General features: G+C 43.7%; 1 protein-coding gene across 18 annotated transcripts in view; it reads right to left on the bottom strand.

The window, feature by feature from the left end:
* The window catches only part of Rbfox1 (RNA binding fox-1 homolog 1), a 383,510-nt gene that overhangs the window by 348,978 nt on the left and 21,551 nt on the right, over nucleotides 1-12,981 (bottom strand). For 3 of the 18 annotated variants that reach the window (XM_008829964.2, XM_008829974.2, XM_008829969.2), the window contains exon 1: nucleotides 2,075-2,176. The exons of 14 other annotated variants lie outside the window; for them this stretch is intronic. In XM_008829964.2, the coding sequence (XP_008828186.1) occupies nucleotides 2,075-2,161 (87 nt within the window). In that variant the 5' untranslated portion in view covers nucleotides 2,162-2,176. Of the gene's footprint in view, nucleotides 1-2,074; nucleotides 2,424-12,981 lie in introns of those variants that run through there. One more of the 18 variants, XM_008829963.1, reaches the window with a different exon arrangement.

Consider the following 12,981-nt stretch of genomic DNA (forward strand, 5'->3'; position numbering starts at 1 on the left):
TCTTGACTTGGGAGGAAAGTCCCCAAGCCCAATTGCTGAGCAAGATGATGTAAGAAGCTTAGGCTGAACGGTGAGAGTGTGATAGTGGGATTTTCTACCTCTTTGTATCACACCTCCTCCTCTCACAGACACAACTGCAAGGGGGGTGATTTTAGGTTTTTTTACGCCAAATGGTGCTGCCTCCACAAACCAGCAACAGGGCTGGTGTCCGTGGCACAGCCTTTTGGTCTGTTCTATGTTGAAGAAGTGGGAAAGGATGGAGTGGATCCTGATAGGTAGTCAGAGGCTCCTCACTAAACAACTCGCCTGACTTCTGGGTCACTAGTTCCAGAAGTATCATTTTGGGAAACATTCTAGAATGGACCTGGCTAACATTTGCCAGTAAAATAGCTTATTCTATCCTAAGCTAACTAGTTACATTTCTGAATGCTCTGCCAAGGAGGAAGGAATAGGGCCTCCCCAACTTCGCAGCTGGCCACGGCATCTTCTCATCTATCACTGGGGTAATACGTCCAGAGTGGCATTTCGTAATGACAGCAACATCCCAGCAAATCGATAGTTATTTAATTCCCAACAAGCTCTCAAGTCCATTAAACCTGATTACATTCACCCATTTCTGTGGGTGCCGTTATTTTTCCTGCACCAGCACTTAATCTATAACAGGAACTTATGAGAACTTTCAAAAGCAATTTCAGCATCAATCAGCACAGAGTGAAAGGAACGATTTGCTTGTAATTATTTATCGGATGGGGCGGCAGAGGGTCTGACAAAACTCCAGCCATTGACCTTCACCCCAAGTTTCCAACAGAAACAAAATGACTGTTACTCTCCGATTTACCACCAAGTCCTCTGTCCGATGTAGCCACCCTACCACATGGAGTCACCTAGGCCAGCAAAGATGAAAAAGTTCCTTTCTATGTTGTTAAGACTCTTCTCCACCTGGCCTGTTTATTTACAACATATAAACTGATCAACACCATACAGCCATGGTGCTAGGCAGTTAAATTGCTATTTAGACTGATATCTGAATAGATTTCATCACCCAGGTTCATGTAGTTAATAAAAGGTCACAGTCACAAAAAGATTGAAAAGTATTTTATCAGAATCCTCCCCAGAAATCTGAATTAATGAGCTTCAGTTTGGGTGTTTTAAACATGGAGGCCTGGGGTGGGGCAACAAGAGAAAATGTGGAATATTATACTGATACAGTTATCCCTACCCATAGAAATGAGATCTACAATTCATTGCAAAGGGCTGGTTATTCTCAACAGACAATCAGAAAGAGCCACCTGCTTCCTACAATGGCCCACTTCTATCATTAGAAGATGTTAGTATTCCAGAGAGCTGTAGACATATACTCAGAAGTAATGGTTTTCATTGACAGCACAGAGGTCCAGTAACATCCTTATTTCTCATTGGCACACAAACCTTTCTATACACAGAAGCCATTACCTCAGAAGTGAAAACAACACACATTTCAATCTTCTACTCTCTTGCTACTGAAAATATAAACAGTTGGTAGACAATTTCCAGAATAATCTCTGAACTTCCTAAATGAACAGTTTCCGGTGTCCCCTCTTGCCTGTGGGTCACCTCTCAGATTCAGGTAGGGGAGCTTCTCTACAAACGTAGCCTTGTAGGGTGACCTTGGCACGCCTCCATACTCCCTGCCCTTCCATTTCCTGGGTTAAAGCTCTTAAGCGGGTCATCTCATGATAAGTTACTATGCCTCATGATCTGCTCTGGGAGACCCAGTCCCTCAGAAAGCTGGGAAAGAGAGCAAATCTTTGCCCCATGGTCAACCTCCCAAAGCAAAGGCATGAATGTTAAACAGCACCCAGATCAATACAAGCAAATACAGCTCAACTACACCATCTATTCATCCATGAGAGATGTCAATAGCCAGATTAAGGTGATCCATCTTTTTGATTTCCTACTGTCTTCTCCCTGACTACACAAGGGCTTTTTTTTTCTTTCTGTATTAAAAGTGTTTGCTTTCTCAACCATAAAAATTCCAATTATTACTCAGAGCGCTCTGGAGTTAAGTTGCTTGCCGGCAAAAGCTATGAATTACCTGCATCAGTCCCGGGAAGTAGGGGGCAGCGGGTACAATCATGGGTACGCCGTAAGAATGCAGAAGGACTCCTTGCGACGCCAACATGCTTTAAGTGGAGGTTTTATTCCCTCCGAGGCTGAACACATCAATAGAGAGTTAGAGTGGGGGAAAAATCTATAGACCCAACTTCTTCCCAACTACAAAGCCAAGAGCCAAATCACTTCTGTCAGGAGCCAAGTGCTCATCCACAGGCAGCGAGAGGGGAAGAGAAAGAAAATCCGCATCAGCAACTCTTAATGTGAAAGTTTTCTTTCCAGACGAATAAGGGACGCGGCAGCTGCAGGGTCGAAGCTACCAAAATGGAAGGAGCTATTTTCGGAGCAGCTCACCCAACATGACTAACCAAATACTCTTCATTAATTTAGTTCTCAGAGAGAGGGAGACAGAGGGAGACAGAGTGACAGGGAACAAGAGAGAAGGCGTTCGTTCTTTGGAACTGGGCCAAAATGCAAGGGACTCGGTCTACATGGGATTTTTAGAGAGACTTACAAATGGAAGGATATAATCTTCCATGATGATCAGTCACCACATAGAACTGGAATCTCGGCGATAAGGAGATGGCTCAACGGGCGAAGTGTTTGCTGTGCAAGCATGAGGACCCATGTTCAGATTCCCCAGCGCCCATGTGAAAGGCTGGGCCCAGTGCCATGCACCTACTTTCCCTGTGCTGGGGCGGTGGGAATAGCAGATGCCTGGAGCTGTCTGTCCAGTCAATACAGTCACAGCAGTAAGGTCCACGTTCCATGGTTCACTGAGAGGATTACAGCAGAGAGCAAGAAAGGGAAACACTGATGTCAACCTCTGGCCTCTGCACATACATGTGTATGCATAGAAACCCCCCCATACACACAAGCACATGTATACACACACAAATACAAAGAAAAAAGATCTTAAATCTAGCAGATTCTTGTGGAAAACTGATCAAAATTATGTAAGCAGCAGCAGAGTGCACTGGTGCCCACCCACGATCCCAGCTCTTGGGGGATGAATGCAAGAGAATCAAACTCTCAGGTGCTTAGAAAGTTTAAGACCAGCCTGGACTACAGGGCTACATTTTGTAAAAAATGCTTTTTCTCCCTTCCCTGCTGCCTGATTTCAGTTTCTAAGGGGAAATTTGTAAATAACATAATATCAGCTAAAATCTGACTTAGTTATGTAAATTATAGAACATCACTTCATTCTCCCACATCTCTGAAGCAGGGTCTAGTCCCAGTCTCAGGAAACCAAGTAGTTTCCAGAGGGAATTCAGGCTCCTACTGCTCAGCTGATTTACTCATGATCTTGCAACTAATAGGAGTCAATGCTGAGTTCAAAACTCACCCTGGCACTAGGAAGGGGTTCTCACTGACACTGCATTATGGTGGGCAACATTCTGAGATGCATGTGGCCCATAGGCAACAGGTGGGACACATGTTTACTAGTACTGTTGGCCATTGTGTGGAAGAATTTCACAAGCGTCGTATGTGTCCATTTCAACATGTTTTGAACTTCCATCTGCAGTGCATTAATATACCATGTATTTAAGAGATTAGAGATCTTAAAGATTAAAGGTATATGCCCAAAGTGAGAGCCTAGATGTGTTGTCACCTGGTGGCTGATTAGTTCCTAAGGGGTTCCATGAACTTGAATCACACTGAGTGCATCGGCTGTGTGATCCTGAATAAATCTTTTGCCTTGCTAGACTTGTTTCATTTGGAAAATGGAGATTATAATACTGGCTCCTACCATTGTGTGATGGTGACATGAAGTCTTTTCACCTTCCTACAGTGTGTGAAATAAGGGTGGTTTTTGCCATGGTCTGCCCTTCCCTTCATGATTTGTATTGACCTATCTTTGATATCAGATCTGAAGGCTCAGATGACATCAAACTGGCATTCTTCCAACTTTCATATGAGGAAAGCATGGGGACGTATTTAGCATTCCACAATTTTGAGAGCAGTAATATGAAATTCTGATGAAGTAGGACCAAAGATTACAGAAAATCACCCTCACAGAGCTGGGAGACAACTCAATGGGTAAAGTGCTTGCCTGATAAACAAAAGGACCTGGGTTCAGATCCCCAGAACTCAAGGGAAAAGCCGGGCAAGGCGGTAAAAGCCTGTGATCCTAGCACTTGGGAGGCAGAGACAGGAGGATCCACGGGGCTCAGTAGCCAGCTACTTTTGATGAATCAGTAAGCTCCAGGTTCCTTGAGAGATGCTGTGTCAAAGAATAAGGTGGAGAGTGACCGAGGATGCCAGATATTGACTTCTTTTTCCACATGCATATACATGCATACATGCACACACATGAACACACACACATTCCTATACTACACATAAAGTCACTTTTGAATCAGACACCTCTTGCTTCAAACCATCTCTCCCTCCAGACAGGACAGAGAATATAGATTTTAGTCAAAATGACGAGAACTCCGGACACCACCACACATACTCAACCACTGGCTTTTCTAAACCCAATGTCAATTCCTCCACTCTAGATAGCCAAGGTGTTTTCACACTACACTAATTTTAGTTGCTTGATTCAGCTACATAATTACATTTCTAGATAATGACAGTGGACAGGGCTTGGCAGAGAATTCAATTATTGAAGACTGAATTTTGGGCTATCTTGACAAGGTTTCTCTGTAATTGATTCTCATGTGTTGGAGTGGCCACATTGAACAATCCCGAAAGCTCCCGTAACAGCTGCACTCTGACCCTCTTACTCCACCACCCCATGCTGTTTCTAACTTTAGCTCCTGACAGTGACTTTCAACACATTTCTGAGAAGTTACCAGCAAGGACAGACACATCAACAGGAGAGGGGTATGCTTTCTGGTCGGCATCCCTTCGGCAATTACAGGAAGGAAGGGTTCTTCATTGCTTAGGGAAGGCCTGGGGCACACTGAAAAAGACCACTACACCATGAGGTAGGACATTAATTCAGTTATTTAGGCCAAAAATTGAGATATTTACATCTTGATTTACAAGTATAAAAGGAACTTCGCTTACTAAAAGAGTCCAAGGCAAAATGTGTGGGAGTCCTTCGGAAACTGGAGATTTATGCAAATATAATTGATTAGCAAAATAAATGAATACAGATCCTTATACAGATGACATGTGTATCTACACACACACACACACACACACACACACACAATTTTATTAAAAAACTTGCTTGTTCAAGTCAAATGGAATCTGGAGCATATTGTATATAGGACATTTAACATATAGCTATAGACTATACACCATAGATATTTACTGCTTTTTTCAATATATTTTTATTGATTTAGGGTAATTTCATACAATAAATCTTAATCATATTTAGATCCCTCTCCCCAATCTGCCTCCCCTCCATAGCCCACCCACTGGATTTCATGCACTATGATAAAAAAATTTTTGGTGCGCCTATATACTTTGTATCTTCTTTCCACTCTTTAAGACAAAGGGCTAATTATTTCTTTGGGGGGCTGTATTTTTACTTTGTCAGGAAACCTAGAGTCAAATGAGAGTCGACTCTGCTATCTTCCAGTCTTCACAGCCCGCATGCTTAGATCTTTGTCTTTCTGCCCTGTACCTCCAGTCGCCAGGGTAGTTACGCAAGTGTTCTCTGATCCTGACTTGTCATTTATATATTACCACCTGGTGTGACTGAGGTCCCTATACTTTTAAATTGTATTAAATGTACCCCTTTTCTACACTCAACACCATTAATGAAGCAGGTAGATTTTTTTTTAATTAAGTGAATTAAATGAAATCACTTTTTCCTAACAACTACTTTATTTTCCCAAGTAGGGTACACCTAGTATTAAGAAGCTATGATGATTTTTTTTTTCATTCTTTGGTCATTTACTAGAAGGTAGACATTACAGTCTATATAGCTCTGATATGCCCTATAGTCTGATATATACACCTCATGGTCTATGATTATCCACCCAACATGCAATGCTAAGCTCATGATATGTTGTGGGAACACAACATCATAAAAGTAGGGAATAGAAAAATAAGGAACAGAGGACAAGGTGCCACCAATACTGACTGAAAACACAGGCCACTACCCCAAACATATTACCTTAAAATGGAGGATGACACAGGTTTACCTGCCCTGAGCCTTCCTCTGTATTAACCAGCTGTTAAACTAAGTAATAAATGTTTGGGGTGCTGCATAAAGAATGCTTTCAGTTGTAATCATTCAATGTCCAGCTGTTGTGGCATGTAAAAGCATTCTTTGACATGGTGGAAATGAATGGTTGCTGTCTTGTTTCAGAACTACTTTATTAGGAGGCACTGAGACTTCCACCTCCTGATTTTCCACAGACAGGACAGGCTTTTCTCCTTCAATGTTTTCACCACTTAAAAACATAAAGTGAGGCATGGTATACACCTGTAAAGGCAGAAGTCAGGAAGCTAATATAGGAGGATTAGGATTTCAAGGCCAGCTTGGGCTACAGAAAGATCCTGCCTCAAAAAACAAAACAAAACAAAAGCCAAACACAATACAAAAAGAAAGGAGAAAGAAATAGGAACCATTCTGAGCTTAGTGGGAGAGAAAGGTACCAAAAAGCCCTGGACTAGACCTGGGTCAGAGTTGTGCTTGCCAACCCCTAATCCAGAGAACATGTTTTTACCAGAGATGTCAGACCCACAGTGCCTTTCTGGTCCCTTTTGCTTCCTGACTCATTTCTTCTCTTTGTCAAGGCTACCTTGACACTCTGTTGATCTCCCTATGTCAGGAATTTCTAAGATTTTGTTTCCTCTTACCACTTAGGTGATACTTGAATCTCATCCTACTCCCTAAAATCGTCCCCATCTCTCTGTGCCTTCCCTGGTACTCTTCTCTCCTTAGTTGCTCACCTTTCCCGAGATTAAAGCATATTCTCTAGCTGTAAGATGCTGTGGCTCCTTCCCCAGACCTTAAGAATTTGCATCTTTCTTCTGCCTAACACAGTCCCTTCTGAGTTGCAGGTGTCTGCTGTAAGAAGAAAAGAGGATAGAAACCTTAGTGTCAGCTGAAGCAGGGGCCGGAAGAGCAGCTAGGGAGAATAGTTCATGTCCTACAGACTGTGGTGATCAGTAGAACCAAGGGCACTCTGAGAGACCCAATCCTGCCCATGGAAGGAATGCCACTGACCTCTGGATACTCTGAAAAAGGCTGCTATTTTTACATTTACAACATTCATATAAAACATAGATCTAAATTTTTTCTTGAAAGATTGAATGAGCTAGTCATTTTGAGCCACACTTCCTCATCCCAGTGATGACTCAGACTTGTAAGGAGCAGTGTCCGTCCCTAGAGAACGATGTGTCTATGTGAGCCTTCCCCAACACCTCTTGTTAGCTTCCCTTTAAAGAAGCCGGAGGTTAGCCACCCAAGCAAAACTTACAAAATACCGGTTTCCTTGCTCCTGCTGTTGAACAAGTTTAATAATAATTGCTTTTCTTACCTTTTAGATACTGACAATGTGTGTCCTGCCACATGGATTTACACAGATCACTGAGTGACACCACCCTCTTTCCAGGCAGAGTTGGTCAATGAAGATCCTGCTACATCATTCAAAGCCTTTCATGATAGCCTTCATTTCTACCTGCCAGATTCATGCCCCGATGCCCACTGTTCTATCAAAGCAGTCTTTTTTGTTCTGTGCAAACCATACCAGCAAGTTGTCTTTGCTGAACATTCCCATGAATTCGAGTTTCCTTTCTAGTTTACTGATTATGCAAAAATCTTTCCCTTCCCATCCCTTGCCACTATCCTGCCTTCATGCCCAACCTTGCTCATCTAAGTCACAGGTACTGTTTCTGTCTTTTCTATCACCTCAGACTCAATTCACTGTACCATCCTCGTTAGTGATCATTTCAGCTTTGTGTTTAGTGCCAGACGTTGTCACACCAGATCATGACTCCATGGGTGATTATCCCCCCAAGAAGGAAGATTGATTCTGAATACAGGGATGGTGTTCATTGCTGCTCACCCAATAAGCAAACAAGAGATAACAATATAGCAGCTGAGGATGGAGCTGATTGGTTCAACTGCTTGCCTAGCATGCAGGAGGCTCTGTGTTTGCTCCCCACCGACACCAAAAACAGGTATGGTGGTGCTGGTGCACATCTGTAATTCCATACTCATGAGGCAGAGGCAGATCAGAATTTCAAGGTCATCCTTGACCAGGATATGAGACCCTGTCTCAAAAGAAGAAAACGGTGATTAGGTAAGTGAAATTTTCCATAGTGCTTTGCAAAATGATTGTCTGAATAAGTATAAACACCACAGAGAGGTAGTCTCCCCCAGCAAAGCGAGAGGTGCCTATATAACTCTAAGGTCATCTCAAGGGACTAAGGGGCATCATGGCGCAGCAGAAAAAGCATGAGTTTCAAAGGTGGCGAGGTTACGATTGGATGCAAGCTCCATTAGCCTTTCTAATGTCTGTTCTATGATGAAGTAGGCTCATCCTAGAGCCCTCATCTCCACAGCAGTGAAGCAGAATGCCCGTGACACCTCCTCACAGGTGTGTTGAGGTGGCAAAATGACATGTGGTACGTGGGTGTTCCTGGCACTTGGAGTATGTTCAAAAAAACACTAGCTTACTTTTATTTCCCTCTTCAAGATGTCTGCAACATACCTCTGCAAACATGTCTTCTGATCTCTGTTCCGTGTAGCAGATCTGTGTCCTCAGTGTTCCAGCAACACCTCACCAGAGGCCTCCATCGGCACATTTATTCAGTGACTCCCCACGTGGTCACTTCCCTGGACGCTCCTGCTCCTCAGCAAGCAGCTAAGTGTGATCAGGCCTATCTAATCTGTGGTTCAGGATAGCTATGGATGGGGCCCAACACAAAACAAACTTATTTAAAATATTGAGATTTTGTTGTCTTTGCTGCTGTTGTTTTTAAGACAGTTTTAGCCTAAGCTGGTCTCAAACTCCTAATCTTTCTGCCTCTACCTCTCAAGACATGTACCACCACACCCTGTTTATGGTGTGCTGAGAACTCAGGGTCTTTTGCTTGTTAGTCAAGCACTTCATCAGCTAAGTCATATCCCAAGCTCTATGACATTTTTTTCCTTATAACTTGGTTACATAGTTCTCCAGCACACACTGTGTAGATAACAACACTGTGAGGCACTATGAAAAGCTCGGATGGCCCTGTTGGAGCTGGTGGCCTTTGCTACTTTTTCCAACACTTACAATCCATTCAGCTAAGACCCCAAAACCTCTTAGTGGGTTTGTCCCAAGATCAATGGAGCAACATGGTTGGAATGTTCATCCAGAAAAGCTTAGATTTTTATCTGCCCTGCCTTCTCTCCCATGGCTGGTTTTTTTTCTGCCCTTTTCCCCATGACTGAGTCACACAGAGTATGATCACCAAGTCATTAAGACTCTTCTCATTTCAGGAATGAGATAAAGCGAACAAGAAAACAGTGGTCCAGACTGAGCAACAGTCTGCTGGATCATCAAGAAGGATGCACCCAACACTGATAAATGTGACTCACCACTAGGCACGTGCTCCAATTCAGTCCAGCAGAGGGAATGATGTTGCCTAGAAGAGGACCTCAAAAATCAAGTTCCTTGACATGCTATAAAATGTTTGTATTCATGACCATCAAGGTCCCAAACATTAGCAGGCTATTTTTCCCAGAAAAAATAAGGTGGGCTCCAAGAGGGCTCATAGCACAATACCTGAGCCACGGTAGCTTCAAATCCAGTAACAGGTAGCGAAGTTCATAGGAAAAGCTTCTATAGACTATGAGCAGCATAGACTGGGCCACCAACTAGCCCTTTCTGTAGTTGCAACTGTCCCCATTGCAGTGCCATCTTCAGAAGAGTTGATCCAGGCAGGAGAGTTAGCTCCAAGGACAGAAGCCACATCTCAGACCACTGTTGTAGATTGCTTTCAGCTAACATGCATAAGTGAGTTGATCCACGCGAGGTCTCTCACCAATGCCAAGTGCACAGCAAGTGTTAGCCATTCTTGTGGCATTGCTGTTTTCTCACTACCTAGAACTTAGAATCATACCCAGTCCCCTCTCAGGAAGCAGTATTGCATAGTGCTTGTGATACTTTGAATGAGGATGATCCCCACAGGTTCCAAGTATTTGGACATTTTGTTCCCAGTTGGTGGTGCTGTTTTGGGAGGGTTTAGAGGGTGTGGCCATGCTGGAGGATGCAGGTCATGGAGGGCAGGCTTTGAGACTTCTTAGAATTTTTAAGCCTTGCAGGAGCTGCTTTCTGTTTCCTAAGTCTACATGAAGATGTGAGTGCTTAGCTCCTCTTTCTGCTCCTGCTCTGCTCACCACCTGCAACCATGCCTGCCCACCAGGATGGTCTGGTTCTTCTTTCACTAAGTTCCCTTGGTCATGGGGTTTTATCACAGCAACAGAAAGGTAACTAATACAGTAGTTAAGAGCTTACACACTTTGTTGAGGTTAAAGAGCACCATTTCAATCCTGTACTATTTGGATGATCTTACATCTCACGCAACCGCTCTACCTCAGATTGGTCATCTGTTACATGAGGATATGGTTAGTAATTCTAATTTATGGAGTGGTGGGATTTACTTATTTTGTGTGTGTGTTGTATGTGTGTGTGTGTCTGCTCATGTATGTGCAGATGCAGTTGTACATGGCAGATGTGTAGACATCAGAATACAACCTTGGATGCCCTCCTCAGGTGCCTTCCATCTTTTGTCTTATCAACCTAAGTGTCATCGCGTGGACCAGGCCAACTGGCCTTCAAGCTTCCAGGGATCCTTCTGTCTCTACCTCCCATTTTGCTATTACAGGTATGTACTACCATACCTACCTTTTCACATGGTTCTATGGATTTGACCCCAGGGTCCCATACTTCTGAAGCAAGAACTTTACCAACTGAGCTACCTCCCTGGCCTGAGCCTAGAATTTAAACAAGAAACATACAAGCAGTAGACTTTAAAGTGTTAAGCTGATGAACTGGCTCAGAGCACTTAGTATCTACAAGGTGGTAATGGGCACAGTGACAGTAGAACGGGCAGGAACTGGTCTGGTAAGTGATACCGGAATTCACTGCTAACTTGAAAAATAAAACAGTGCCTACGAACTCAAATCCAAGCAGTGTCTTGCTGCTAAAGGTGCTATTTCCTCTCATCTCCATCACAAATTGAAACACACATGCTCACAAAGGATATGTATATGGCTCCTGCGCGTGGAAAATAGAGTTCTGAAACCAAAATAGGACAAAGTCAAGTCCATGTGATCGTTTCTGACGGCGAAGGTGCCCTTGAAATTGAATAAAAGCAATGAAAGAATCTGGGCCAATGTGTCTCCCTCCCCAGTCTATCCCATCCTCCAAAAGGGCTAAAGAGTTGCACAAAGAACATTCCAGTAGGTCTTTCCATGAAGGCTCTGCTGATGATCGTTAGAAATCCGAGCCCCCAACAGTGGAGGCAACACCAAGCTTCTCTTGGTTCATTAAGTGCTTCTTGACCTGATTCTCCTCTGAAAGCCAGACTGACTGGCTGAATGAGCAAATCTAAGAATATCAGCCCTGTGCATCATCTCTGCTGAGTTCAACAATGCTTCAGGAACTGACCTCTGACCTGTCTGGGGATGAATGGCAACTGGGTTGGAGAATTAGTTGACCTTGCTTGAGGCAAACAGATACTCCCTGAGGACTCTGGGAACACAGGTTGAATAATCAGCTGCTCCGGCACATTCCTCTGACACCGCGCCCCCCTTCCCCTGCCTTCTGTGCTTCATGGTGCCTGTCTGCAGGAGCTGGGCACTGAGAAGTCTCCAAATGGCGTGAGTCTACAGCTCTGGGAATGAAGCTTTTCTGTCCCAACCTCTCGCAGCTGCTGAATAGGAAGCCACCTGGGCTCTGTGCGTACCACTTTCTGCTAAGAAACTTGGTGGCTGGACTGCCATCTCCCTGAAAACACTGTGTGGCAGAGCCTCTTTAGATATTTCAATATAAAAAGGATCCCATGGTGAAGCAAATAAGTCTGGAGATTTAACATTCTCTCTTTCACTCCCCTCCATCTCTCTCTCGGCCCACCCATCTACTCATTGACCTACCTATCAACTGAACTAACACTCACCCATATATTCATCTATGGATCTCTATTACTCATCTAACCATCCACCTATTCATCTATCCATCCATCCACCCATTCGTCCACATGTATATAAGGTGTTTTGATCAAATCCATGCCCACTCCCTGCCCCCCAACTCCTCCCATATCTCCCCACCACTTTTTTCTGATAACTTCATGTACTCTTTCTTCTTTGATTTGTTTATTTTTATGGGGCTTTTGGCTACTCTAACATTCCCCCTCTGAAGAGGTAATCCCTCCATCCACTCACTACCCACCCACCCACACATCCCTCCACCCACTCACCACCCACCTACCCATCCCTCCACCCACTCACCCATGCATTCAGCTTTGTTTGCTATCTGACCATCTGTTGATTAAGAGTTAAGAGTTAAAGAGGTATCCTCTGTTACCTTTCAGTTCTTTTGTCTTTTCTCAAGCTTTTCAGTCTTCTCAATCAACATCACTGTCACTACCATATATTCAAAACTAACTTTGTGCCAGACACTGCCCTCATTCTGCCCATTGTTATCTCAGTTCATCTCCCCCCATTCTGTTAGATTAATTGCATTCCTAGCAAGAAAACCATGGCACTGAGAGGGGATGTGAACTTGCCAGGACATATGACCAGTCTATGATAGAGCTGAACCCTGAACTAGAGCTTCATTTCCAGTGACCATGTGACATTGGGGGTTTATGTGACACCTCTTAACATATTGTGAAAACCATGGCACTGGAACCTGAAAGTCCTCCTTGCTTTCTTGACTACTAGGTTCTCACTTGATCTCAACTACTCCACTGGTGAGTAAATGTAACAGA

The sequence above is a fragment of the Nannospalax galili genome, unplaced genomic scaffold (genome assembly GCF_000622305.1).
Source record: "Nannospalax galili isolate Female #2095 unplaced genomic scaffold, S.galili_v1.0 scaffold32, whole genome shotgun sequence".
NCBI lineage: Eukaryota > Metazoa > Chordata > Mammalia > Rodentia > Spalacidae > Nannospalax > Nannospalax galili.